The sequence below is a fragment of the Muscardinus avellanarius genome (genome assembly GCF_963383645.1).
Source record: "Muscardinus avellanarius genome assembly, chromosome: 22".
NCBI classification, from domain to species: Eukaryota; Metazoa; Chordata; class Mammalia; order Rodentia; family Gliridae; genus Muscardinus; species Muscardinus avellanarius.
Genome location: NC_137808.1, coordinates 6,143,497 through 6,169,322, shown reverse-complemented (window position 1 = coordinate 6,169,322; position 25,826 = coordinate 6,143,497). Strand labels below are relative to the sequence as shown.

At 45.0% G+C, this 25,826-nt stretch overlaps 1 protein-coding gene across 1 annotated transcript; it reads right to left on the bottom strand.

The window, feature by feature from the left end:
* Positions 1–142: 142 nt before the first annotated feature.
* On the bottom strand, positions 143–25,826 carry TSEN2 (tRNA splicing endonuclease subunit 2; the record flags this gene model as incomplete). The annotated part of the gene is made up of 11 exons (XM_080718156.1): positions 143–202; positions 1,276–1,365; positions 4,603–4,714; positions 7,027–7,063; positions 8,485–8,623; positions 11,217–11,267; positions 13,465–13,542; positions 15,646–16,165; positions 17,737–17,773; positions 21,464–21,545; positions 25,638–25,826. The coding sequence occupies 11 exons, from the start codon at positions 25,824–25,826 to the stop codon at positions 143–145; spliced, it is 1,395 nt and encodes a 464-aa protein (XP_080574282.1).

The following is a 25,826-nucleotide window of genomic DNA, read 5'->3' as shown; positions in this document are numbered from 1 at the left end:
GTCACCACACCCGGCTCAGCCAAAACTCTTAATCAATGGGTGTTTACAACAAAAGGACTTTTTACTTAGCCCTGAACTTGACACACTATAGAAAACCTGAATAAATAGTTGCTGGTGACATGACAAGTCTGAGGTTGAGTCTTCACAGTTCATCTTGGTCGCTCCTCTCTCGTGAAGAAACCCAGCGACTGAGAATCACCTCCTGCAACCAAGCAAAACAAACACAGAAAGAAGAGAACCTCTGAGGATGTGACATCATGGCTTCACACCAGGGCTACTTTACAGAGCTGTCCATGGTCCCTGTGTTCTGATACTGTTACCAATTTCCTGACAGAAGGAAGGCAACAATACAACCCTATGCTCAAATAAGTGTCTGTGCAAAGACTTTTTCTTTGTTTTGCAGGTCTGGGGATGGAACCCAGAGGCATTCAACCTCCAAGCTACACCCCCTGCCCTATTTTTTTTCTTTTCTTGTTAATTCCTTATTTTGAAACAGAGTCTGAGTTACGGAGGGCGAAAGTAGCTGAGGCTGTCCGCAAACTGCGACCCTCCGGTCTCAGCCTCCCGAATGCTCGGATACAAGTGTGTGCCACCACGCCCGGATAGATTTTTTTTTAAAATGAACTTGCTTCTAATGAGTTATGCCAGCAACAGGCAAGCAGTATGAAAGCCAGTGCCAACATTGGAACCAGGTCTGTGATGGTGCTGGCATAGCCGGATCAGACACTGAGAAGGGAAAGGCGGATTTTGATTAGGGTGTCATGGACACAGTCAAAGACGTAGACAAGGCTCTATATGTGGGGCCCACTCACAAACACCAGATGACCTGAGTAGAAACTTGGCAGCCTTGACACAGAAAACTCAGCCAAGAAGACAAGAGGAAGGAAGTTCAACAGGGAGCCCCATGAGAGGCCCTGGGTTCAATCCCCAACACACACGCACATACACATGTGTCTGATGAGAGGGTCACGGAAGGAGGGAGCCAACAGAAACACTTCTCCCTGAGAATGAGACCTGCGAGGGGCCCTGGCCTGGCTGACTGCCAGAGAGTTAACAGCAGGTAAGTGACGGGTATTCCAGAGCCAAGAAACCAGGGAATTTATAAACAGTGGGAATTCAACGGGTTCTGTGGGGAGAAGTGCAAGACCTGAGAAGGCTTCTGTTGCCAAGGTGTGATGGTTTGCTTTTGTTTTCCTGGGACCATACGTTGCAGAGGATTCCACACAGGGCACAGAATCTTTGGGATAATGTCAATTTGTCTCTGGGTTCACCCACCTGAACTTTAATTCTTTTTATACATTCCGGGGACTCCATTTCTCCCCCGGTCATGGTAGAGGGTTTAATCAAATAGCACAGCATAAGTTCCTGTTGAGAAAAGAAAAGCAATGTCTATATTCCACGAAGTGATAGCACAGACTGGGTGCGTGAGCAGGGGATGCAGGCAGGTTCCACCCGCACACTGTGTGCCCCTGGAAACACCACCTCCTGCAAGCGCACAGAGAATATCAGTTTCCTCCTGGGAGCTTTAAAACCAAGGCAAGGTGGCGCGTGCCTGGAATTCCAGTACTTGGGAGGCTGAGAAAGGAGGATCACAGGCTCAAGAACAGCCTCAGCAACCTAGTGAGACCCTATTTCCAAATAAATAAAATCGGTCTGGGGGTGTAGCTCAAGGGTAGAATGCCTCTGGGTTCAATTAACAGCACTGCAAAAAATAAAAGTATAAAAATAAAAGAGCAACTAACGTGGCGGCTCACGCTTATAATCCCTCCTCCTGAGACAGGAGGATCACAGGTTTGTGGCCAGCCTAAGTAACTTTGCAAGACCCTCTCTGCAACTTAGTGAGACCTTATTTCAGAATAAAAAATTAAAATAAAGCTGTGGATTTAGCTTGGAGATAGAATGCCCTGGATTCAATCCTTGGTATCACACACAGAAAAAGCAGACCTACTGATTATAAATACTAATATAAATATTAAGCGTAACCAGGTAAGGTGGCACAAACCTACAATTCCAGCTACTCCGCAGCCTGAGGCAAGAGGACCACAAATTCAAGGTCACCTTGGGCAACTTAGAAAAACTTTGTCTCAAAAAGATAAATCAAGTTGGGCACGGAGGCGCACACTTGTGATCCCAGTACTTGGGAGGCTGAGACAGAAGGATCACAGGTTTGCGGCCAGCCTTACTTAGAAAGGCCCTTGGGAACTTAGTGAGACCCTGTTTCAAAAATAAAGAATAGCCGGGCGTGGTGGCGCACGCTTGTAATCCCCGCGCTTGGGAGGCGGAGACAGGAGAATCGCACAGGTTCAAAGCCAGCTGCGTTGGCTTAAGAGACCCTGTTTCCAAATTAAAAAAATATATATATAAAATATATATATATAAAAATATATAAATATATATATAACATATATATACATATAAATATATATATATATAAAAATAGGTCTGGGAGTGTAGACCGGAGCTAGAAGGGCTTCCAGAAACCCCAGTTCCACCAGTTTGCAGACAGCCTCACCTACTTAGTGAGGCCCTCTGCAACTTAGTGAGATCCTGTTTCAAAATAAAGAATTAAAAATAGGACAGGGGGGTGTAGCTTGGAGGAGGTAGAATGCCTCTGGGTTCCAGCCCTAGATACCCCCCCCCCCAAAAAAAAAAGTTTAGGAATATCACACCGGAGTTTAATCCCCAGTACTAAAAATAAATTAACTAAAATATGTTACAAATCCTATAAGGTGGACACATAAAAATATTAGAAGCCAGATCCCATAAAAATATTAGAAGCCTATAATCCCAGTACTTGGGAGGCTGAGACAAGAGGAATGCAGATTCACAGCCAGCCTCAGCAACAAAAGCCACCTAGCAAGACCGTTTCAAAACAATAAATAATAAGCCGGGCCTGGTGGCGCACGCTTGTAATCCCCACGTTTGGGAGGCTGAGACAGGAGGATCGCACAGGTTCGAAGCCAGCCTCAGCTACTTAGTAAGGCTTTCAACAACTTAGTGAGACCCTGTTTCCAAATAAAATATAAAAAAGGTCTGGGAGTATAGCCCGGAGGTAGAAAGCCTCTGGGTTCCACCCCCAGTACCACCAAACAAACAAACAAACAATAAATAAAGGGTTTGGGTGTAGCTTAGAGGTAGAATGCCCCTGGCTTCAATCCTTAGTACCACAAAATAAACAAATATATTAATATGCAACATTAATATATAAATATATATAAATATATGAATATATATAAATATATAAATACAATGCATAAAATAAACATATAAACAAAATCTATTTATATTTACAAATATATATGTCTGTATGCATATATATATATATATATATATATATATATATATATATATATATGAACCAGTACAGACTTCCTGCTTGCCTCGAGCCAGGCTAAGGCTAGGCACTTCCTCCACACTCAAGGCCAGTCATATCTGGCCCTGCTCAGCCCTCAGCCTCTCCGCCTACCCACCTCTAACAGTAACGGGACGAAGTGACAGGGCACCCATAGTTTGTTGTCAGTCAGTAAACACTGTATAACACAGAACCCACCAAACTTGCATTTTTAGGTGCAGGGCGTTGCTGGGAATTGGCCTCACATAGGCTAAGCAGGTGCTCGGCCACTGAGTTATACCCTCAGCCCCAAGCTGGCTCGCTTCAGAGCTCCAGTGGACGGTGACGCTTGCCGCCTGTCTTTGATGGAAACAGGATACAGAACCAAGTCAGGAAGCCAGACGGCCGCGGGTTCGAGCCCCAGTTCTGGCCCAGGAGCCACAAACCTGGATGAGTCACCGGGCATCTCAGGACCTCAGACCCTCATCCTTGGCACAGGGATAAAGGTGGCGAGAAAACAGGGCAGCAAAGTGTTGAGCGATGAATTTTAATTCCTTTCTTCTCTCAGAGATCTGCCCACGTTGAAAAGAAATGTGTCCATAGCGTTTTGGTTCCTTTGTGACAGTGTGTGACCAAGTTGCACTCAATCACTGGCGGTTAGCCCCAGGTGGTGGGAGGAAAAATACCAAAATATAATAAAAAAAGAGAACAGCTTCCAGCCTAATAGAAGGGGGCAAAAGACCCCCAATTTTTTTTTTCCCTGTGGGTCTAAGGATGGAATCCAGGGCATTTGACCTCCAAGCTACACCCCTGCCCTATTTTTTATTCTTTATTTTGAAACAGGGCCTCACTAAGTAGCTGAGGCTGTCCGCGAACCGCGATCCTCCGGTTCTCAGCCTCCCGAATGCTGGGATTACAAGCGTGCGCCACCATGCCCGGCTAAGACCCCAAATATTCTACAACTTCACTGTCAGGAACAGTATGATGACTTTATAAAAAAAATGAGTGCCTCGATTCTACTACATTTAAGAGACTAAATGCAGTGTGTGTGTGTGTGTGACTAAGGATTGAAGCGAGGGGCATTCTGCCTCTAAGCTACATCCCTGGCCCTATTGTATTTTTTATTTTGAACAGTTGCTAAGGCTGTCCTTGTACCTGCAACCCTCCTGTCTCAGCCTTATCGGCACTACAGGTATGTGCCACCATGCCCGACACAACTGTATTCTCATAGTGACACTTGAATGCCCGTGTTAAAGCAGGTGTTGTATTACCTTTGAGACATTGACTGAAACTCTGCTCAGGGCTGCGAGGGACTTCCAACTGAAAGGTCTGCGAAGGGAGCCTTCATAGTAGTCATCCACAAGCTCAACAATGACAGAATAGCTGGAAAACACACACGAGACATTTTAGAAATGCCCCTGGGTTCAATCCACAGGAGCACAAAAAATAAAAAAGATTACCATTTTTTCAAGAGCGACACCATAGGAAATAAAATTTACAGCCGGGCCGTGGTGGCGCACGCTTGTAATCCCAGCATTTGGGAGGCTGAGACAGGAGGACCACGGGCTCACAGCCAGTCTAAGCTACTTAGTGAGGTCCTCCGTAACTTAGTGAGACCCTGTCTCAAAATGAAGAATAAGCTGGTGGCGCACGCTTGTAATCCCCGCGCTTGGGAGGCGGAGACAGGAGGATCGCGCAGGTTCGAAGCCAGCCGCGCGCGCTGGCTTAAGAGACCCTGTTTCCAAATAAAAATGTAAAAATAGGTCTGGGAGTGTAGCCCAGAGGTAGAAGGGCTTTCAGGAACCCCAGTACCACCAAAAAAAAGAAGAAGGACGAGGAGGAGGAGGAGGAGGAGGAAGAGGAGGAGGAGGAAAAAAGAAGAAGAAGAAGAGGAAGAGGAGGAAGAGGAGGAAGAGGAAGAAGAAAAAGCCGGGCGTGGTGGCGCACGCTTGTAATCCCAGCATTCGGGAGGCTGAGACTGGAGGATCACTGTTTGCGGACAGCCTCAGCTACTTAGTGAGGCCCTCTGCAACTCGGTGAGACCCGGTTTCAAAATAAAGAATAAAATAGGGCAGGGGATGCAGCTCCGAGGTCAAATGCCCCATTATTCCACCCCCAGACCCGCAAAAACAAAACAAAAACAAAAACAAAACAAAACACTAGGGTTAGGATATAGCTCGGAGGTAGAATGCCACTTGGTTCCATCCCCAGTACTGCAATAAATAGATTAATTAATTAATTAATTAAACAAAAAATTACATCGTCTGACTATATATGCTCCTAGACTGCTATTAAGAAAAGTGTAATGAAGAACTCATATGTTCAAGTACAAATGTTCAGGCTGATTTCAACATGTACAGAGAATTATTTTTCCCAACATGACAGCTGTAAATCATTGAACTGTTTTGTTTTGGTTCTGGGAATTGAACCCTCTGGTTCATTCTACCTCTAGACCTTTATTTATTTTTGTGGTACTGGGATTGGTCCCTTGGGCATTCTACATCTGACTTACAGCCCTAGCCCTATTTTTTTTTTTTAAATTTGTAACAGGGTCTCCCTAGGTTGATGAGAATCTCCCTACTTGCTGAGGCTGTCCTCAAACCTGTAAGTCTCCTGTCTCAGCCTCGTAATCACAAGCATCGGGATTACAATATGTAATGTATGTGCCGGCATGCCTGGCTCTTTTTTATTTTCGCTTCTTTTATTTATTTATTTATTTACTTATTTATTTATTTTGTGATGCTGGGGATGGAACCCAGGAGCATTCTACCTCCAAGCCACACCCCCAGTCCTATTTTTTATTTTGAAACAGGGTCTCACTAAGTTGCAGAGGGCCTCACTAAGAAGCTGAGGCTGGCTCCAAACCTGCAAACCTCCTGTCTCACCCTCCCAAGTACTGGGATTACAAGCATGTGCCACCAGGCCCAGCTTTTTTATTTTTGAAACAGGGTCTCACCAAGTTTCTGAGGCTGGCCTTGAACCTGCAATCCTGGTTTCACGTACATGTGCCACCACATCTGGCTACTCAATTTTTTTCTTTTTTTTTTTTCGGCACTGGGGATGGAACCCAGGGGTGTTTCACCGCTGAGCTACACCCTCAGCCCTGTTTTTTGATTTTATGCTTTATTTTGAAACAGGGTCTTACTGAGTTGCAGAGGGCCTCACTAAGTAGCTGAGGCTGTCAGTGAATCGCGATCCTCCTGTCTCAGCCTCCAGAATGCTGGGATTACAAGCGTGCACCAGCATGCCCGGCTCTGGCTACTCAATCTCAATTAATTAGATACTAACTCTCACGGATGTTATTGTACCTCTAAGCTACGCCTCCAGTCATATATATATTTATTTTGGAAATGATCTCACTAAGTTGTGGAGGCCCTCATGATGTTGCTGAGGCTGGCTTTGAACCTGTGATCCTTCTGTCTCAGCCTCCCAAGTACTGGGATTATAGGCATGTGCCATCATACCTGGTGGCATGAACTTTTTTTTGTGTGTGCAGTGCTGGGAACTGAATCAAGGGTCTCACACTTTTAGGCTATTCTTCACCACAGAGCTCCACCTCCAGCCCCAACCTGGTCATCTAATACTGATCCCTATCAGGGATCAACTTTTAGTTGTCTCTAGAGACAGAAATCTAAACTGGAGGCCAGGTATTTCCTTGTGTCCTTCAAGTTATTTATTGAAAAACTTCTCCAAACCTTGCGTGGTAAAATGGAGGGCCTTTCCGATACAGCACTGCAAAGAAAAGAAAAGAAAAGTATAATCACTGAAAACCCAAAGCCTGCTTTATTACTAATATTTTCTCCTTCTCAAAGGAAGAAAACTTCTACATATCTATACGTAGATGCTCTACCAATATGCCATGTGGTCTATTTTTTTTTTAGTTCAAGCAAGTTTTTTTTTTTTTAATTTTTTTTTATTTTTTTTATTTTTTATTTTTATTTTTTATTTTTTGGTGGTACTGGGGTTCCTGGAAGCCCTTCTTCCTCCGGGCTACACTCCCAGTCCTATTTTATATTTTTGAAACAGGGTCTCTTACACCAGCACGGCTGGCTTCGAACCTGCGCGATCCTCCTGTCTCCGCCTCCCAAGCGCGGGGATTACAAGCGTGCGCCACCACGCCCGGCTTAAGTTTTTTTTTTTTTAATTCAAACAAGATTTTCCCCCAAAATAAAATCCAGCAAATGTGCTGTTTAGCCCTGACAACCTGTTCCCTCGACTCCCTCCACAAGGAATTCCCCAAGTCAAGCTCAAATAATCTTTTCCTTCCAGTGCTGGGGATTGCAGCCCGGGCCTCTGGCAATACCCCTGGCCATAAGGAATTCTTATCTGGCCACTTATCTTATTTCTCCAGGGCAAGAATGTGAAATGATATCAACAGCATGAAGTTTATATAATGTGGGTCAACATTTTGTTGTTCATTTCAAATCAACCGAATTCAACATAGACGGCGTGGCTATTTTGGCCAGTACTGTGATAGGTGCTGGTGCCAGAGATGAACAGACTCAGGTTTATCTTTAAGAAAGTCAAAGCCAGGCATGGGGTGCATGCCTGTAACCCCAGTACTTGGGAGGCTTAGAAGGATCACAGATTTGAGGCCAGCCTCAGCAATTCAACGAAGCTCTCAGCAACTTAACAAGACCCAGTTTCTTTCTTTTTTTGGCGATACTGAGGATTGAACCCAGGGACATTTTATCTCTGAATTACACCCCCAGCTCTGTTTTTTATTCTTTCTTTCTTTCTTTCTTTCTTTCTTTCTTTCTTTCTTTCTTTCTTTCCTTCTCTCTCTCTTTCTTTCTTTTTTTTGTGGTACTGGGGTTCCTGGAAGCCCTTCTACCTCCGGGCTATACTCCCAGACCTATTTTATATATATATATATATATATTTTTTTTTTTTGGTGGTACTGGGGTTCCTGGAAGCCCTTCTACCTCCGGGCTACACTCCCAGACCTATTTTTTACATTTTCATTTTGGAAACAGGGTCTCTTAAGCCAGCGCGCGCGCGGCTGGCTTCAAACCTGCGCGATCCTCCTGTCTCTGCCTCCCAAGCGCGGGGATTACAAGCATGCGCCACCATGCCCGGCTACAAGACCCAGTTTCTGGGGTGACTGTGAAGAAAAACCCATTCTCACACCTCCCGTGCCAAGAATTACTTACGGAAATCTGTCCCATACTTGAGCCCCACTTTGGGTACCCAGCCTTTGCTCCGGAAGTAGTGATAGGCCATGTAGGTGGTCCTGAAGGTGGGCTGAATTGCAGTGAAAGCTTTCCAGAGTTCCACTATTGTTAAACATTCCTAAAGTTATTTAAAGAGAGCAGATGTATTATATGCATATATTCAGTTTTCATTCACTAACCTCTCAACATCTACAGAAGCACGGAGCTAGGGCAGTGATGGGACAAAGCTGGTGCTCTACCAAACAAGAAAAGGTAACATTTAAAAATAAGAAGTAAGGCCGGGCGTGGTGGCGCACGCTTGTAATCCCAGCACTTGGGAGGCTGAGACAGGAGGATTGTGGTTCGCGGACAGCCTTAGCTACTTAGTGAGGCCCTTTGCAACTCAGTGAGACCCTGTTTCAAAATAAAGAATAGGAAATAGGGCTGGGGGGTGTAGCACAGAGGTAGAATGCCTGGGTCCTATCCCTATCTCCGCAAATAAATAAATAAATAAATAAATATAAAAAATAAGTCTGGTGTGGTGGCGCACGCTTGTAATCCCAGCATTCGGGAGGCTGAGACCAGAGGATCGTGGTTTGCGGACGGCCTCAGCTACTTTGTGAGGCCCTCTGCAACTCAGTGAGACCCTTTTTCAAAATAAAGAATAAAAAATAGGGCAGGGGTGTAGCTTGGAGGTCGAATGCCCCTGGGCTCCATCCCCAGACCCGCAATAAATAAATGAATAAACAAATGAGAAGTAGTCATAATATTCAGGGAGTTCACAGTCATGCTGTGTGCGGTGATGCACAGTTGTAATCCCAGTACTTGGAAGGCTGAGACAGGAGGACTGCAGGTTTGCAGCCAGCCTCATCATCTTGGAGGGTCCCTCTGTCAATGCTTAAAAAAAGAAAATAGGGAAACTGGGCGTGGTGGCGCACGATTGTCATCCCAGCATTGGGGAGGCTGAGACTGGAGATCGCGGTTTGCAGACAGCCTCAGCTACTTAGTGAGCCCCCCCACCCCAACTTAGTGAGACCCTGTTTCAAAATAAAGAATAGTCGGGCGTGGTGGCGCACGCTTGTAATCCCCGCGCTTGGGAGGCGGAGACAGGAGGATCACGCAGGTTTGAAGCCAGCCTCCCTAGCTTAAGAGACCTTGTTTCCAAATAAAAAAAATATAAAATAGGTCTGGGAGTGTAGCCCGGAGGTAGAAGGGTTTCCAGGAATCCCAGTACCACCAAAACAACAACAACAACAAAAGGAATAAAAAATAGGGCAGGGGGTGTAGCTTGGAGGTCGAATGCCCCTGGGTTCTATCCCCAGACTTGCAAAAAATAAAATAAAATAAAATAAAATGGGGCTGCGGGTGTAACTCTGAGCCCTTAGTTTAATCCCCAGAGCTAAACCACACACAGACACTGAGAAGCAGCTAAGGAAGAGGGATATGGGAAGACGTGTGTCTAGCTGCTGCCACCCAGCATCTCAGCAGCGTGTCTCACTGCACACCGCCAGCCTGGGAAAAGAGCCCAATTCAGAAGTCAAGGCACCATTTTAAAGAAAGTTGGAAAACTGCAGGGTAAGCCCTCATAAGCCAGGGATTGTCTCCATCTTGAACAGGTGTCATATTCACACGGTCTGCAATTCAGGAAGCACAGAAAGTGTCCAGTGAAAGCCAGCCTCCTCTGTGTCCCCGCCTCCTGGTCCATGGCTTAGAGGAAAGAGGTGCGACACCTTTCTTTTAAAGGTGAGAGGCCGCCGGGCGTGGTGGCGCACGCTTATAATCCCCGCACTTGGGAGTCTGGGACAGGAGGACTGCACAGGTTCAAAGCCAGCTTCAGCTACTTAGTGAGGCTCTCAGCAACTTAGTGAGGCTCTGTTTCCTAATAAAATATAAAACAGGTCTGAGAGTACAGCCCGGAGGTAGAAAGCCCCTGGGTCCTACCCCCAGTCCCACCCTACCCCCAAAAGACGTGAGAAGCCCATGGTATAAAATAATTACGGGCTTTGGAATCATCTGATTCCAGTTCAAATGCCAATTCTAACCAGATCAGCTGTGTGACACTGACTCCCTTCTTTCTGCTAAACTTGTTTTCCTTTTTTTGGAGTACTGGAGATTGAATCCAGGAGTATTCAACCTCTGAACTACGCCCCTACCCCGATTTTTAAATTTTTTATTCCAAAACTAGTTGCAGAGGCCTCATTCAGTAGCGGAGGCTGGCCACGAACCTGGGATTCTCAGCCTTCCCAGTACTGGGATTACAAGTGTGAGCCACCATGCCTGGCTATTGTACCTGATATTATATAAAACACTGTATGTCTCCTTGTCTCTGTGAGTGAAATTTGTATTTTGGCTCAAAGGTGTCTTTTGCCTGAATAATCTCAATTCAGAACCTAAAGCCAAAACTTAGGGGGAAAAAATAAGTACCCATTTTACTCAGTAGAAGTAGACACTTTTTTTTGGGTGGTACTAGGGATTGAACACAGCGGCATTTGACTTCCAAGCTACATCCCCAGGACAATTTTTTGTTGTTGTTTTGAAACAGGGTCTTGATAGGTTGCTGAGTCTCACTACTTGCTCAGGCTGTACTCAACCTACAATCGTCCTATCTTAGCCTCCTAAGTACTAGGATTAGAATTTGTGCCACCATGCCTGGCTGATATGAGAAAGCGATACGACCCTCTTTTATCATTGAAGAAACTTTAAGGGGTTTGTATCAAAACAAAAGACTTTACCTTCCCACGGTAAATATTCAGACATCCTAGAGCATAGACCAGGAAGAAAGCCTAAAAACAGGGAAAAGAGAAAATGTTCATTAAAAATAATTCCATCATCAAGCTGGGTGTGGTGGCACACGCTTGTAATCCCAGCATCCGGGAGGCTGAGACTGGAGGATGATGGTTTGCAGACAGCCTCAGCTATTTAGTGAGGCCCTCTGCAACTCAGTGAGACCCTGTTTCAAAATAAAGAATAAAAGCTGGGCGTGGTCGTGCACGCTTGTAATTCCCACTCTTGGGAGGCTGAGACAGGAGGATCGCACAGGTTCAAAGCCAGCCTCAGCTACTTAGTGAAGCTCTCAGCAACTTAGTGAGACCCTGTTTCCAAATAAAATATAAAAAAGGTCTGGAAGTATAGCCCAGAGCCCAGAGGTAGAAAGCCCCTGGGTTCCACCCCCAATACCACCAAATAAATAAATAAATAAATAAATAAATAAATAAATAAATAAATAAAGTAAAAAATAAAAAGACTAAAAGATAGGACTAGGGGTGTAGCTCGGAGGTATAATGCTCCTGGGTCCCACCCCCAGTACCAACAAAACAAAACAAAAAAAGAATAAAAAATAGGGCTGGGGTGTAGCTCGGAGGTCAAATGCCCCTGGGTTCCATCTCTAGACCCCCCCCCCCCACAAAAACCCAGAAAAACAAAAAAAAAACATTCCACTGAGGCAGGAGAGAACCAGCCAGGGCCCTATAATTTATTTATTTTTATTATTATTATTTTTTGCAGTACTAGGGATGGAAACCAGAGACATTCTACCTGTAAGCAATATCCTCAGCCTTTTTTTGGGGAGTCTCATTCAAGCTGCTGGGGGCCTTGCTAAGATGCCGAGGCTGGCTTTACACCTGAGGTCCTCCTGACTCAGCCAGTGTACCAAGGACTGGGCCTACAAGTGTGCACCACCATGTCTGGCTCATTTTCTTACTTTGAAATAGCCTCTCACTAAGACGTGGAGGGTCTCATTGTGTTGCTGAAGTTGGCTCAAACCTGTGAACCTGTCTCAGCCTCCTAAGTACTGGGAGTACAGGTGCGCCACCATGCCTGGCTAAACTGTCAAACTGTCATTCATTCATTCATTCATTCATTCATTCATTCATTGGTACTGGGGACTGAACTCAGGGGAGTCCTACCTCTGAGTCACGCCCCCAGTCCTATTTTTATTTTTTATTTTGGAACAGGGTCTCGATAGTTTGCTGAGAGCCTCACTACTTTGTTGAGGCCGTTCTCAAATCTCTGATCCTCCTGTCTTAGCCTCCCAAATTCTGGGATTATAAGTGTGCACCATCATGCCCGCCTAAATTGTATACTTTAAATGGATAAATTGCATGGTACATGAATATCTCAATAAAGCCATATCTGTTTTTTGTTTATTTTTATTTATTTATTTTGTGGTACTGGGGATGGAACCCAGGGGCATTCTACCACTGAGCTATACCCCTGGTCCTATTTTTTAGTCTTTATATTTTTTGAAACAGGGTCTCACTGAGTGGTGAGGGCCTCGCTAAGTAGCGGAGGCTGTCCGCAAACCGCCATCCTCTGGTGTCTGCCTCCCGAATGCTGGGATTGCAAGCCTATGCCACCATGCCCGGCCTTAGTCTTTTTATTTTTTTTTGAAACAAGGTCTCACTGAGTTGCGAAGGGCCTCGCTAAGTAGCTGAGGCTGTCCATGAACCTTGATCCTCCAGTCTCAGCCTCCAGAATTACAAGAGTGCGCCATCATGCCTGGCTCACATGCTGTATTTTCTTAAAGCCAACGAAAATTAGTGACATAATATCCAGCTAGTCTAAGCCGGGCAAGGTGGCACACTCTTGTAATCCCAGCATTTGGGAGGTTGAGATGAGAGGATTGTGGTTCACAACCAGTCTCAGTTACTTAATGAGGCCCTTTGTAACTCAGTGAGACCCTGTTTCAAAATAAAGAACAAAAAATTAGGGCTGAGGGTGTAGATTGGAGGTTGAATGACCCTGGCTTCCATCCCCAGTACCGCAAAAACAAAACAAAACAAAACAAAAAAATACCTGATGAAATACAGGTAGAAGAGTAAAATTTAGGTAGGTTTTCTCTGGGAGCTGCCTATGGCAATTTGAACATTTAACTGTGATATTCAATTATTGCCTGACATAGAACTGCGCTGTGAGATAGGTTGGCATATACAATATACACTGCTGAACCCACAGGAGCAGAAATAACATTATGAAACATACCTCTTCTAGGCTGAGTTGCAAATACTCAAAGATCCTATACGGATTTCTTCTGCATATTAATCTCTTTCTTTGCTCCGACTGGAAAAAAAAAAAAAAAGCAATACAAAGAAATACATATAGAACACATGGAAACGCTACATACAAGAGTTGGCATTTTATAATGAACATTTTCTGATAAATGCTCTAAAACTGACTTTAAGTAGCTCATATGGAAAAGGAAGCTTTCATTTTTTCCACTATTAACATTTTTTTGTGGGGGAGGGCAGTACTGAGGAGTGAACCCAGGGGCATTCTACCTCCAAGCTACACTCCTAACCCTATTTTATTTAATTAATTAATTAATTTATTTATTTTTGGTGGTACTGGGAATGGAACCCAGGGACTTTCTACCTCTGGGCCACACTCCCAGACCTATTTTCTATTTTATTTGGAAACAGGGTCTCTCTAAGTTGCTGAGAGCTTCACTAAGCAGCTGAGGCTGGCTTCAAACCTGTGCGATCCTCCTGTCTCCAAGTACTGGGATTACAGCATGTGCCAGCATGCCCGGCCTATTTTATTTTGAAACAGTAGCTGAGACTGTCCACTAACTGTGATCCTCCTGTCTCAGCCTCCCAAATACTGGGATTACAGACATGGGCCACCACTCCCAGCTCAGGCTCCCCATCTTAAAAAAAAAAAGTCTAAAGCCAGAGGTTGTCTAAAGTTAGAATGCCCCTTGGTTCCATCCCAGTACAAAAAAAAAAGCATCTAGACAAATATTAATATTTTCAGATTCTTGGGGAAACTTACCAAGTGCTGTATGTATATGTGTTCCCAATACTCTAACTCTGTTACAGTGTAATCACAAAAAAAGAATATTCACGCCAAGCATGGTGGTGCATACTTGTAATCCCAGTACTTGGGAGGATGAGACAGGAGGATCACAGCTTCATGGCTAGCCTCAGTTTAGTGAGGCCCTCTGCAACTTAGTTGAGACCCTGTTTCAAAATAAAGAATTAAAAGTACAAAGCCGGGCGTGGTGGCGCACGCTTGTAATCCCCCGCGCTTGGGAGGTGGAGACAGGAGGATCGCGCGGGTTTGAAGCCAGCTGCGCGTGCTGGCTTAGGAGACCCTGTTTCCAAATGAAAAAGGTTAAAAAATAGGTCTGGGAGTGTATCCCGTGGGAGTGTATCCCGGAGGTAGAAGGGCTTCCAGGAACCCCAGTACCACCAAAAAAATAAAAATAAATAATAAATAAATAAATAAAAGTAGAGCTGGAGGTATAGCTCAGAGGTAGAATGTCCCTGGGTACGCCCCCCCAACACACACTATTCAAGCTGGGCATGGTGGCACATGCCTGTAATTCCAGTACTTAGGAAGCTGAGACAGGAGGATCATGCAGGTTCGAAGCCAGCCTCAGCTACTTGGTGAGACCCTGCTTCCAAATAAAACATAAAATAGATCTGGGAGCCGGGCGTGGCGGCACGAGCTTATAATCCCAGCATTTGGGAGGCTGAGACAGAAAGATCGCGGTTCATGGACAGCTTCAGCTACTTAGTGAGGCCCTTTGCAACTTAGTGAGACCCTGTTTCAAAACAGAATTCAAAATAGGGCTTGGGGGAGTGTAGCTTGGAGGCAGAATGCCCCTGGTTTCCATGCCCAGTGCTGCAAAAACAAAATCAAGAAATATTTATAGGTCTGGGAGTGTAGCCCAAAGGTAGAAGGCCTCTGAGTTCCACCCCCAGCACCACAAATAAAAAAGTAAATAAATAAATTAATTAATTAATAGCAAGCCCTGGGGTTGTAGCTCAGAGGCAGAATGCCCCTGGGATCAATCCCCACTACCACACACATACAAAAGTTTATTAAAAAATACAGCCGGGCATGGTGGTGCACGCTTGTAATCCCCGCGCTTGGGAGGCTGAGACAGGAGGATCGCACAGGTTCGAAACCAGCCTCAGCTACTCAGTGAGGCTTTCGGCAACTGAGTGAGACTGTTTCCAAAAAGTATAAAAAAATAGGTTTGGGAGTATAGCCAGGAGGTAGAAAAAAAAAAAAAAAGCTCCTGGGTTCCACCCCAGTACCACCAAAAATAAAAAAGAAAAAAAGAAATATATATATTAAAAAATACTAATAATTTCAGACCCTGGTTGACCGTGAACAGTAAAGCTAGACGAAAGAACCACGGTGCTTTTCTCTTACTTTCTCGTCTGCAGCGTCCTCCCCCTGGTTCAGGACCTCGTCGTACACCTCTTCCTCCACGAGCACGTACTCATGGTCGGGTCCCCCCTCTCCAGCAGGAAGGAGCCCCGCTCGCTGGCTGCCTCCTTTAGGCTGGAGGACAGGCAGGGGACTGAGGGCATCTGGCTGGTGGTAACACGCGTGGGCCAACGATCCGGCGTCAACCAGGCGTCCATCGAGGCTGCATGCAGCAATGGGGCCAGGTCCAGAGCCCTCCTGCAGGCAGCCTGAGCACTCGCTGGAATTGTCTGTCACATCGGACTGCCCAGAGTCTCCACTCACTGTGGAGAGAGTCCCGGTCCCCACTGTGCCTTCCCGGGTGGAGAGTGTCTCAGGGACCGGTGACTGATCCTCCTCGTTTCCTTGGATACACAGATGCTTGAGTGGTTTTGTGTAATCCTTCAACATCTTGCCCACTCTCTTCTTACGCTGTCCCTGTCTACACAGGACACTTGTGGCCCATTCTACCCGACGCTGATACCTGCAAACCAATGCCGTCAGAGAGAGCATTTGCATTTGAAAGCTGAAGATAATGAAACATATAAAAATATTGGGACCAGCCAGTGTGAAATTCAACTGGCAAACCATTCAGCTTATGATTACTTATGTATAAAGCCTCACTAAGCCGGGCGTGGTGGCGCACGCTTGTAATCCCAGCATTCAGGAGGCTGAGACGGGAATCACGGTTCGCGGCCAGCCTCAGCTACTTAATGAGGCCCTTTGCAATGCAGTGAGAGCCTGTTTCAAAATAAAGAATAAAACATTGGGCTGTGGGTGTAGCTCAGAGGTAAAATGCCCTTGGGTCCCATCCCCAGTACTGCAAAAAATAAGATAAAAACCAAAAAAACCCCTCACTAAATGCATTTTAAATGATTTGATTCATTCAGCCGGGTGTGGTGGCGCACGCTTGTAATCCCAGCATTTGGGAGGCTGAGACTGGAGGACTGCAGTTTGCGGACAGCCTCAGCTACTTAGTGAGGCCCTCTGCAACTCAGTTAGACCCAGTTTCAAAATAAAAGAATAAAAAATAGGACGGGGGGGGGTGTAGCTCAGAGGCTGAAGGCCCCTGGGCTCCATCCCCAGACCCGCAAAAAAAAAAAAAAAAAAAAAAAAGATCCATATCTCTACAAGAAAAAAATGTGAGATTACTGTATTATAAAAGACTACCTAAAGCCAGGCATGGTGGCACACAGTTTGTAATCCCAGCATTTGGGAGGCTGAGACAGGAGGATCGCAGGTTTGTGGCCAGCCTTAGCTACTTAGGTCCTCTGTAATTTAGTGAGACCCTGTTTCAAAATAAAGAATAAAAAAATAGGGCTAGGGATGTAGCTCGGAGGTAGAATGCCCTTGGGTTTAATCTCCAGTACCACAAAAAAAGAAAAGACTACCTGAAACTAGATCAGATTTATTAATTTTTGGTCTGTGGTAATAGGGATTGAATCAAGGGGCCTTCTGCCTCCAAGTTACAACCCTCTGCTCTTTTATTTTTTATATTTGGAAATGGTCTTGCTAAGTTTCTGACAGCCTCACCAAATTGCTGAGGTTAGCCTCGAACCAGTGATCCTCCAGTCATGCTTCCCAAGTACTAGGAATACAGGTGCACACCACTACACCTGGCTTTGGTCTGATTTGTTTATTCTATTACCTTTTATTTTGGTACTGGGGACAGAACCCAGGGACATTCACCCCCCAGCTACATCCCAGCGCTATTTTTTCATTCTTTATTTTGAAACAAGGTCTCACTAAGAAGTTGCAGAGGGCCTAAGTAGCTGAGACTAGCCATGAACCTGCGATCCACTGGTCTGAGCCTCCCAAGTGCTGGGATAACAAGCGTACACCACCATGTCCAGCTCTATTTTACTTTTATTTGGAAACAGGGTCTCGCTAAAGTTGCTGAGGTTGGCTGCGAACCTGTGATCCTCCTGTCTCGGCCTCCCAAGTACTGGAATTACAAGTGTGCGCCACCACGCTTAGCTTTTGATCTGATTTAGATGACAATTTTAGCAATGACAACTACAAAATTTTAACAAAAACGCTTTCATCATGACTTACTTCTTTGACGTGATTATAGGCAAGTTTGTCTTCATATCTGTAACAATGAAGAGGTTCTATTAGCTTTACACTACCTTTCCGGAAGAGGGGGAAAACCCACTATAAAGTTAGGAAAGACAGATGTTTTCAAGACTCACAAAAGCACTCACTAGGTTAACACCATCCAGTGTGATGTGATGACAATGATGACACCGCTTTATGAGCCACTCTTCCCTGCTACCCACCTTGTAGGTGTTACCCATCTTTTGTTCGAGTGTTGCTGGGGATTGACCCGGGCATTTTACCTGAACCCCAGCCCTACTTTAGTCTTTATTTTCAAACAGGGCCCCACTACGTTGCTGAGGGCCTCGCTGCGTAGCTGAGGCTGGCCGTGAACCTGCGATCCTCCCATCTCAGCCTCCCAAGGACTGGGATTGCGGGCGGGCGCCACACTGCCTGGCTGCCACGGCACTCTGGTTGGCCTGTGAGAGGAGACCTCTCCACCCGTCACATCTGGAGCAACATGCTCTGCTGAGAGCAGTCCTGATGCAGCTTAAGCCCGGAGTGTGGATCTGGGCTCCAGCTGCAGCTCTGGGGACCAGGCGGGACAGCTGAGCTGCGTCCCCACGGCGATCGGCTTCCTCGTTACTGCTGATGAATGTTGGGGTGATACACCAAGCAGCATTGTGAAGAGAAACTGACCCCAAGTCTACCCTATTAGGATTGAACAGGCAAATGACTGTGTTTTAAGGTTACTTAAAATAGTGAATCCCTGTGCAGTTATATAGTCAACTTGATATGCCCTTTCAGTTGCTTGACTTTTACGAAAAAAAATTAATACTTTGAAAAACATTAACTTTGCTGTACAATTATATAATACATTTACAAGATTTCAAGGTCAAATTTATAAGGTCTCCCCTCTATCCTGTTTCATTTATTCCAACAGGCAACAGGCATTTTTTTTTTTTTTTTTTAATGGTACTGAGGGTGGAACCCAGGGGCTTTTTCTACCTCCGGGCTATAGTCCCAGACCTATTTTTTTTTTTTTATACTTTGTTTGGAAACAGGGTCTCACTAAGTTGCTGAGAGCCTCACTAAGTACCTGAGGCTGGTTTCGAACCTGTGCGATCCTCCTGTCTCAGCCTCCCATTCCTATAGGCATTTAAAAGCTATAGTTTTTTTATTTTTAATTTTTATTATTTATTTATTCATCCATTCATTTATTTTTGTGGTATTAAGGGTGGAACCCAGGGGCTTTTCTACCTCCGGGCTAATCTCCCAGACCTATTTTATAATTTATTTGGAAACAGGGTCTCACTAAGTTACTGAAAGCCTCACTAAGTAGCTGAGGCTGGCTTCGAACCTGTGAGATCCTCCTGTCTCAGACTCCAAGCACTAGGATTACAAGCATGTGCTACCACACCTGGCTTTTTATTTTTACTTATTTATTTTTTGTGGTACTAGGGATGGAACCCAAGGACATTCTACCTCTGAGCTACACCCCTAGCCCTCTATTTTATTCTTTATTTTGAAACAGGGTCTCACTGAGTTACAAAGGGCCTCCTTAAGTAGCTTGAGGCTGTCTGCGAACCACGACCTCCTGTCTCAAGCCTCTTGAATGCTGGGATTACAAGTGTGCACCAACACCCCCGGCTATACTCCCAGACCTATTTTATATTTTATTTGGAAACAGGGTCTCACTAAGTTGCTGAGAGCCTCACTAACTTAGCTGAGGCTGGCTTCGAACCCATGCGATCCTCCTGTCTCAGCCTCCCAAGAGTGGGGATTATAAGTGTGCGCCACCACGCCTGGCTGGCCTCAAAAGTTTAGTGAGTTCCTCATAAATTTAGAGAGAACCTCATAAATTTAGTGAGATCATTTCAAAATAAAAAATAAAATGGGAGTGGTGGCGCACGCTTGTAATCCCAGCATTCAGGAGGCTGAGACAGGACGATCGTGGTTCGCCACAGCCTCAGCTACTTAGTGAGGCCCTCTGCAACTCAGTGAGACGCTGTTTACAAATAAAGAATAAAAAATAGAGCTTGGGGTGTAGCTTGAAGGTATATTGCCCCTGGGTTCCATCCCTGGTACTGCTAAAAAAAATAAAATAAAATAATAAAATAGGGCTGGGGGTGTAGCTCTGAGGTAGAACGCCCCAGTTCAATCCCTAATAGCACAATAAATAAATACATACATAGAATATAAATTTTTTTTTTTTGGTGGTACTGGGGTTCCTGGAAGCCCTTCTACCTCTGGGCTACACTCCCAGACCTATTTTATATTTTTTTATTTGGAAACAGGGTCTCCTAAGCCAGCGAGGCTGGCTCTAAACCAGCGCGATCCTCCTGTCTCCGCCTCCCAAGCGCAGGGATTACAAGCGTGCGCCACCACGCTCGGCTTTAAAAGTAATGTTTTAAAAATTCTTTCTGAGCCAGGCAGGGTAGGGCAAGCCTGTAATCCTAGTACTTGGGAGGTTGAAACAGGACAAGTGCAGGTTTGAAGCCAACCTCAGCAATGTAGTGAGGCTCTCAGCAACTTAGCAAGATCCTGTTTCCAAATATAATTACCACGAATGAGAGTTTTTTTTAAAGAAATATACTAAGATAAGATATTTATAAGTTGATAAAAAAGGGACCAGCACTTTGGTATGTCTTGGTTATTATAAATTCTAATTCTGGAAAAAAAAATTTCAAAACTCATTTTGCACAGTACTACAGGTGAGCAAGCACTTAATTATTAGAGTCTACCATGCACACAGCATTCTATTAGGCAAAGCTTAACAACAGAAAAACAAAATAACACTGTGTGTATGGGGGGGGGGGTCCTGGGGGTTGAACCCAGGGGTATTCTACCTCTGATCTATACCCTCAGCCCTATTTTATTTTTTATTTGGAAAGAGGGTCTCACTAAGTTGTTGAGAGCCTTGCTAAATTGTTACGGTTGGCTGCCAACCTTGACCCTCCTGTCTCAGCCTCCCAAGTACTGGGATTACAGGCCTGTGCCGCCACACCTGGCTTGTTTCTTTTGAAACGCGGTCTCCCTAAATTGTTGAGGGCCTTGCTGAGTTGCTGAGGCTGGCCCTGAATCTGCGATTCTGCTGTCTCAGCCTCCCAAGTACTGTGATTACAGGCCTGTGCCGCCACACCAGGCTCATTTCTTTTGAAACGCGGTCTCCCTAAATTGTTGAGGGCCTTGCTGAGTTGCTGAGGCTGGCCCTGAATCTGCGATTCTGCTGTCTCAGCCTCCCAAGTGCAAGGATTACCAGCCTGTGCTCCCATGCCTGGCTTGAGTAACACTTTTGATAATTCCAGAAATAAGATAAAGCACATTTTCAACAGTTGTTAATAGTCTCTTCACTTTTTTTTTTTTTTTTTTTTGCAGTATTGGGGATAGAACCCAGGGGCATTCTACCTCCGAGTTACACCCCAGCCCTTTTTTTTTTTTAAATTCTTTATTTTGGAACAGGGTCTCACTGAGTTGCAAAGGGCCTCACTAAGTAGCTGAGGCTGGCTGCGAACCGCCATCCTCCTGTCTCAGCCTCTCAAATGCTGGGATTGCAAGTGTGCGCCACCACACCTGGCTTAGCCTCTTCACTTTGATTGGACTTATCTTCGTTTCTCTTCTGGGCAGTAAAACTGTCAGTGTGTCTGCTACTTCTCTGGAACTTTACTTTCTAACCTGAGATGCAAGATCACAAACGTAAGCAAACGATAATTTGTCCAAAGAACAGAATGATACACAAACTTACCTTTCCACTTAGCAACCAGCTTAGGGTCTGAAATTGTGAAGTTTGGGTGACTTCTTGAAAGAATACCTTTTCCAAAGTAACCCTTCCACGAAGAGAGAAAACAAAGTTTATTTTATGCTTAGTTATTTTTTTTTTCTTTTTAGCTGAGGCAGAATGCAACTATTTGAGTTAGTAAGTGGTCGCCCCACTTTTCACAGTTTTACAATTTCTCTCTGGTTATCTTGTAGTCATGCACAACAATTTTAAGATTTTATGCCTCCAAAACGTTTCTTTTTTCTTTCTTTCTTTTTTTTTTTTTTGGTTTGTGGTGCTGGGATTGAACCCAGGGGCATTCTACCTCCAAGCTATACCATCAGCACTATTTTATGTTTTATACGGAAAAGTCTTGCTAAGTTGCTAAGGGTCTTACGTAATTGCTGAGGCTGGCCTTGAACCTACAATCCTGTCTCAGCCTCCCCAGTACTGGAATTATAGAAGACCACCACCATGCCCAGCACCTCCAATCCTTTGAAAAGTACAGGTAAGAGCCCGCTTGTAATCCCCACGCTTGGGAGGCTGAGACAGGATCGCACAGGTTCGAAGCCAGCCTCAGCTGGCTTAAGAGACCCTGTTTCCAAATAAAATATAAAATAGGTCTGGGAGTGTAGCCCGGAGGTAGAAGGCCCCTGGGTTCCATCCCCAGTACCACCAAAAAAAAAAAAAAAAAAAGTACCGGTAAGTTTTTAGTACACCTTAATTTATCTTTTTTTTTCTTTTTTCTTTTCTGTGTGGGATGATTTGTCTTGAGCCTGCGGAGAACAAGCAGGCCCCTGCCTTGACTTCAAGTCCACATTTCTTTGCCTCCAATTCTTACGTATCCGAAGACAGGGAACCAAAGACACGCCTTTGTAGGAGGATTCAATTTATCTTATAAGTAATGTTTTCAATATGGGCCTGATAACTGAAGGCCACAGGGCAGGGAGGGGCAGTTTCTTCTTTGCATGTGGCTCTGGAACAGTGGGCCTTCGAGCAGGAGCTATGCCACTAAGCACAGAACACTTCTGAGGTTCCTTTGAAACCCAGAATTGAAGGATTCCTCCTGTGTGTGTGTGTGGTTCTGGGAATTAAACCCAGGGACATTCTCCCTGCAGGCTACATACCACCCCCAATCCTTTTTATTCCATTTTGAAACAGACTCTCACTAGGTTGCCAAGAGTCTCCCTCCGATGCCAATGCCGAGCCTGGCTTTGAACCTCTGATCTTGTCTCAACCACCCAAGTACTGGGATTATAGGTGTGTGCCACCACACCTCGCTGCTTCTCCTTTTTTCTTTTTTTTTCTTTTCATGTGTGTATATGTGAGATACTGGGGGTGAAACCAGGGTCCTTCTATCTGTGCGTTATACCCTCAGCCCTATTTTATTTATTTATTTTTTAAATTCAGTAACAGGGTCTTGCTAAGTTGCTGAGGCTGACTTTGAAAATGTGAGGTTCCTATCTCGGTCTCCCAAGTACTGGGATTACAAGTGTGCACCATTATGCCCGGCTTCCTCTCCTTGATAATTCCAAAATAAATACACATCTGCAAAATCTCTTTTTTTGGGGGGCGGTACTAGGGATGGTTGCTAGGCAAGTACTTCACCACTGAGCCACACTACCTACTCCTTTTTATTTTGTGACGGGGTCTCACTAAATTGCCTAGGCTGGCCTCAACTTGTTGATAGCTGGGATCACGGTGTGAGCCACCAAACCCAGTATATTTTTTTTCCCCTTTTGATTAGCTATTTTATTTTTTTAATTTGGGCACTGGGGATTGAACCCAGGGGCTTTCTACCTCTGACCTACACCCCCAGCCCTATTTTAATTTTTGTTTTGAAACAAGGTCTCATTAAGTTACTGAGGCTGGCTGTAGACCTATGACCCTCCTATCTCAGCTTCCCAAGTACTGGGATTACAAATATGTACTACCATACCTGGCTTGATTATAGACACATGGATAATTAAAATAAGCCAGGCATGGTGTTGTACACCTGTAATCCCAGTACTTGAGAGACCGAGACAGGAGGATCACAGGTTCAAGAACAGTTTCACCGATTAGTGAAAATCTCACCAATCTACTGAGACCCTGTTTCAAAATAAAAGTAAAATAGGGCTGGGGTAGCTCCAAAATAGAATGCCTCTGGGTTCAAGCCCCAGTGCCACAAAACAACAACAAACCCCAAAATTGAAATAATAAAATGAACACACTTTACCCTCCACATGGACTTAACTGTCAGAATAAAGACAACGTATGGAACTTAAAAAGCTTTTTTTGTGTGTGTGTGGTATTGGGGATGGAACCCAGGGGCATTCTACCTCTGAGCTATACTCCCAGACCCATTTTTTTTTATCCTTTATTTTGAAACAGAGTCTCACTGAGTTACAAAGAGCTTCACTAAGTAGCTGAGGCTGTTCTTAAACCGCGATCCTCCTGTCTCAGCCTCCAGGATGCTGGGATTACAAGCATGTGCCACCACGCCTGGCACAAAGCCTCTCGTGTGCAGTGATGGGAACAATCTAAAACTGGATTTTATAAAGCTGGGTGTGGTGGTACACCCCTGTAATCTTAGTACTTGGGAGGCTGAGAAAGGAGGACCACAGGTTCAAGTACAGCCTCATCAAGTAGTTAGAATCTCAGCAACCCAGCGAGAAAATGTTTTAAAATAAAATATAAAATTGGGCTAGGAGGCGTAGCTCGGAGATAGAATGCCCCTGAGTTCAACCCCCAGGATCACACTGGATTGTAGTTCAGGCGGAAAGCATGTGCCTACCAGGCAAAGGTCTTGGATTTGACCTCAACACCCAAATACATGAATGAATAAATAAAAGTAGGTCGTGATAGTGGTTGTGCCATTTTGCAAACTTATGAAATAACTGAACTATCCACTCACAAGGAGTGAACTTACAAGTCCCTAGCCAGGAGAGAGGCAAGAATGAAGGCCCAAGCACAACCTGAAGACTCTTCTGATAGGACCATGACCGACATGCTGGGGTCACCCATCTTGTGACTATTATCATAAGAATAGACGCCACTCAGGGTGAATAAGAAATTTTCATTTTTTTTCTCCATTACATTTTCTTATATCACTTGTTTTTCTGCTTTGACAACCAACGTGTACTGCTTTTATAATGAAAGGCAAAAGTGGTTTAGCTAAGGACCCTAATTCATTGTTGGATTGCGAGTCTGTCCGGTTGTTACCCTCGCAGTGCATGGCTTTGGAGCATCTGATTAAAACCCAATGGACGTGCCGGGCGTGGTGGCGCACGCTTGTAATCCCCAGGCTTGGGAGGCTGAGACAGGAGGATTGCACAAGTTCAAAGCCAGCCTCAGCTACTTAGTGAGGCTCTCAGCAACTTAGTGAGACCCTGTTTGCAAATAAAAAATATAAAATAGGTCTGAGAGTATAGCCCGGAGGTAGAAAGCCTCTGGGTTCCACTCCCAGTACCACCAAAAAAAAAAAAAAAACCCCTCAAAAAAACAACAAAAAGAAACCTGAATGGACGGGAACCGGGCGTGGTGGCACAGGCTTGTAATCCCCAGGCTTGGGAGGAGGAAAACAGGAGGATCGTGCAGGTTCGAAGCCAACCTCTCTGGCTTAAGAGACCCCGTTTCCAAATAAAATATAAAAAGTAGGTCTGGGAAATGTAGCCCAGAGGTAGAAGGGTTCCATCCCCAGTACCACCAAAAACAAAAACAAAAAAAACTGAATGGACGGCCAGACGTGGTGGCGCACGCTTGTATTCCCCGCGCTTGGGAGGCTGAGATAGGAGGATCGAGGTTTGTCACCAGCCTCGGCTGAGTGAGGCCCTTTGCAACTCAGTGAGACCCTGTTTCAAGATAAAGAATAAAAAATAGGACTGGAGGTGTCGCTCGGAGGTAGATTGCCCCTGGATTCCATCCCCAGTGCCACAAAATAATAATAATAAAAAGAATAAAATGGGGCTGAGAGTATAACTTGGGGGTAGAATGCCCCTGGGTTTAATTCCCCAGTACCACAATAAATAAATAAAAATAAAAAACAACCAAATGGACCAAGTGCAAGGAAAGGAGATGCAGCTTATGGTTTGCTCTGGATGGTTGAGAGGAACGGGAGGAGCAAGGGTTGCTTTGCTCAGGGCTGTCAGGAAGCAACCATATTGAGGTTGCTGGTACTCACTTTCCCGTACAGCTGCTTGATGTCCTCTGTGTTCTTGACAATTACGCTGTTGTTAATCATTTCGGCACAGAATACTTTGAATTCTCTCTCAGGATCTTGTTCCTGGCCAAAAGGAACTGGCAATGGGGACTCATATTTTTCATACACTCTTCTCTTCCTCTTTGGGGCATGAAAAACCGCTTCTGCCAT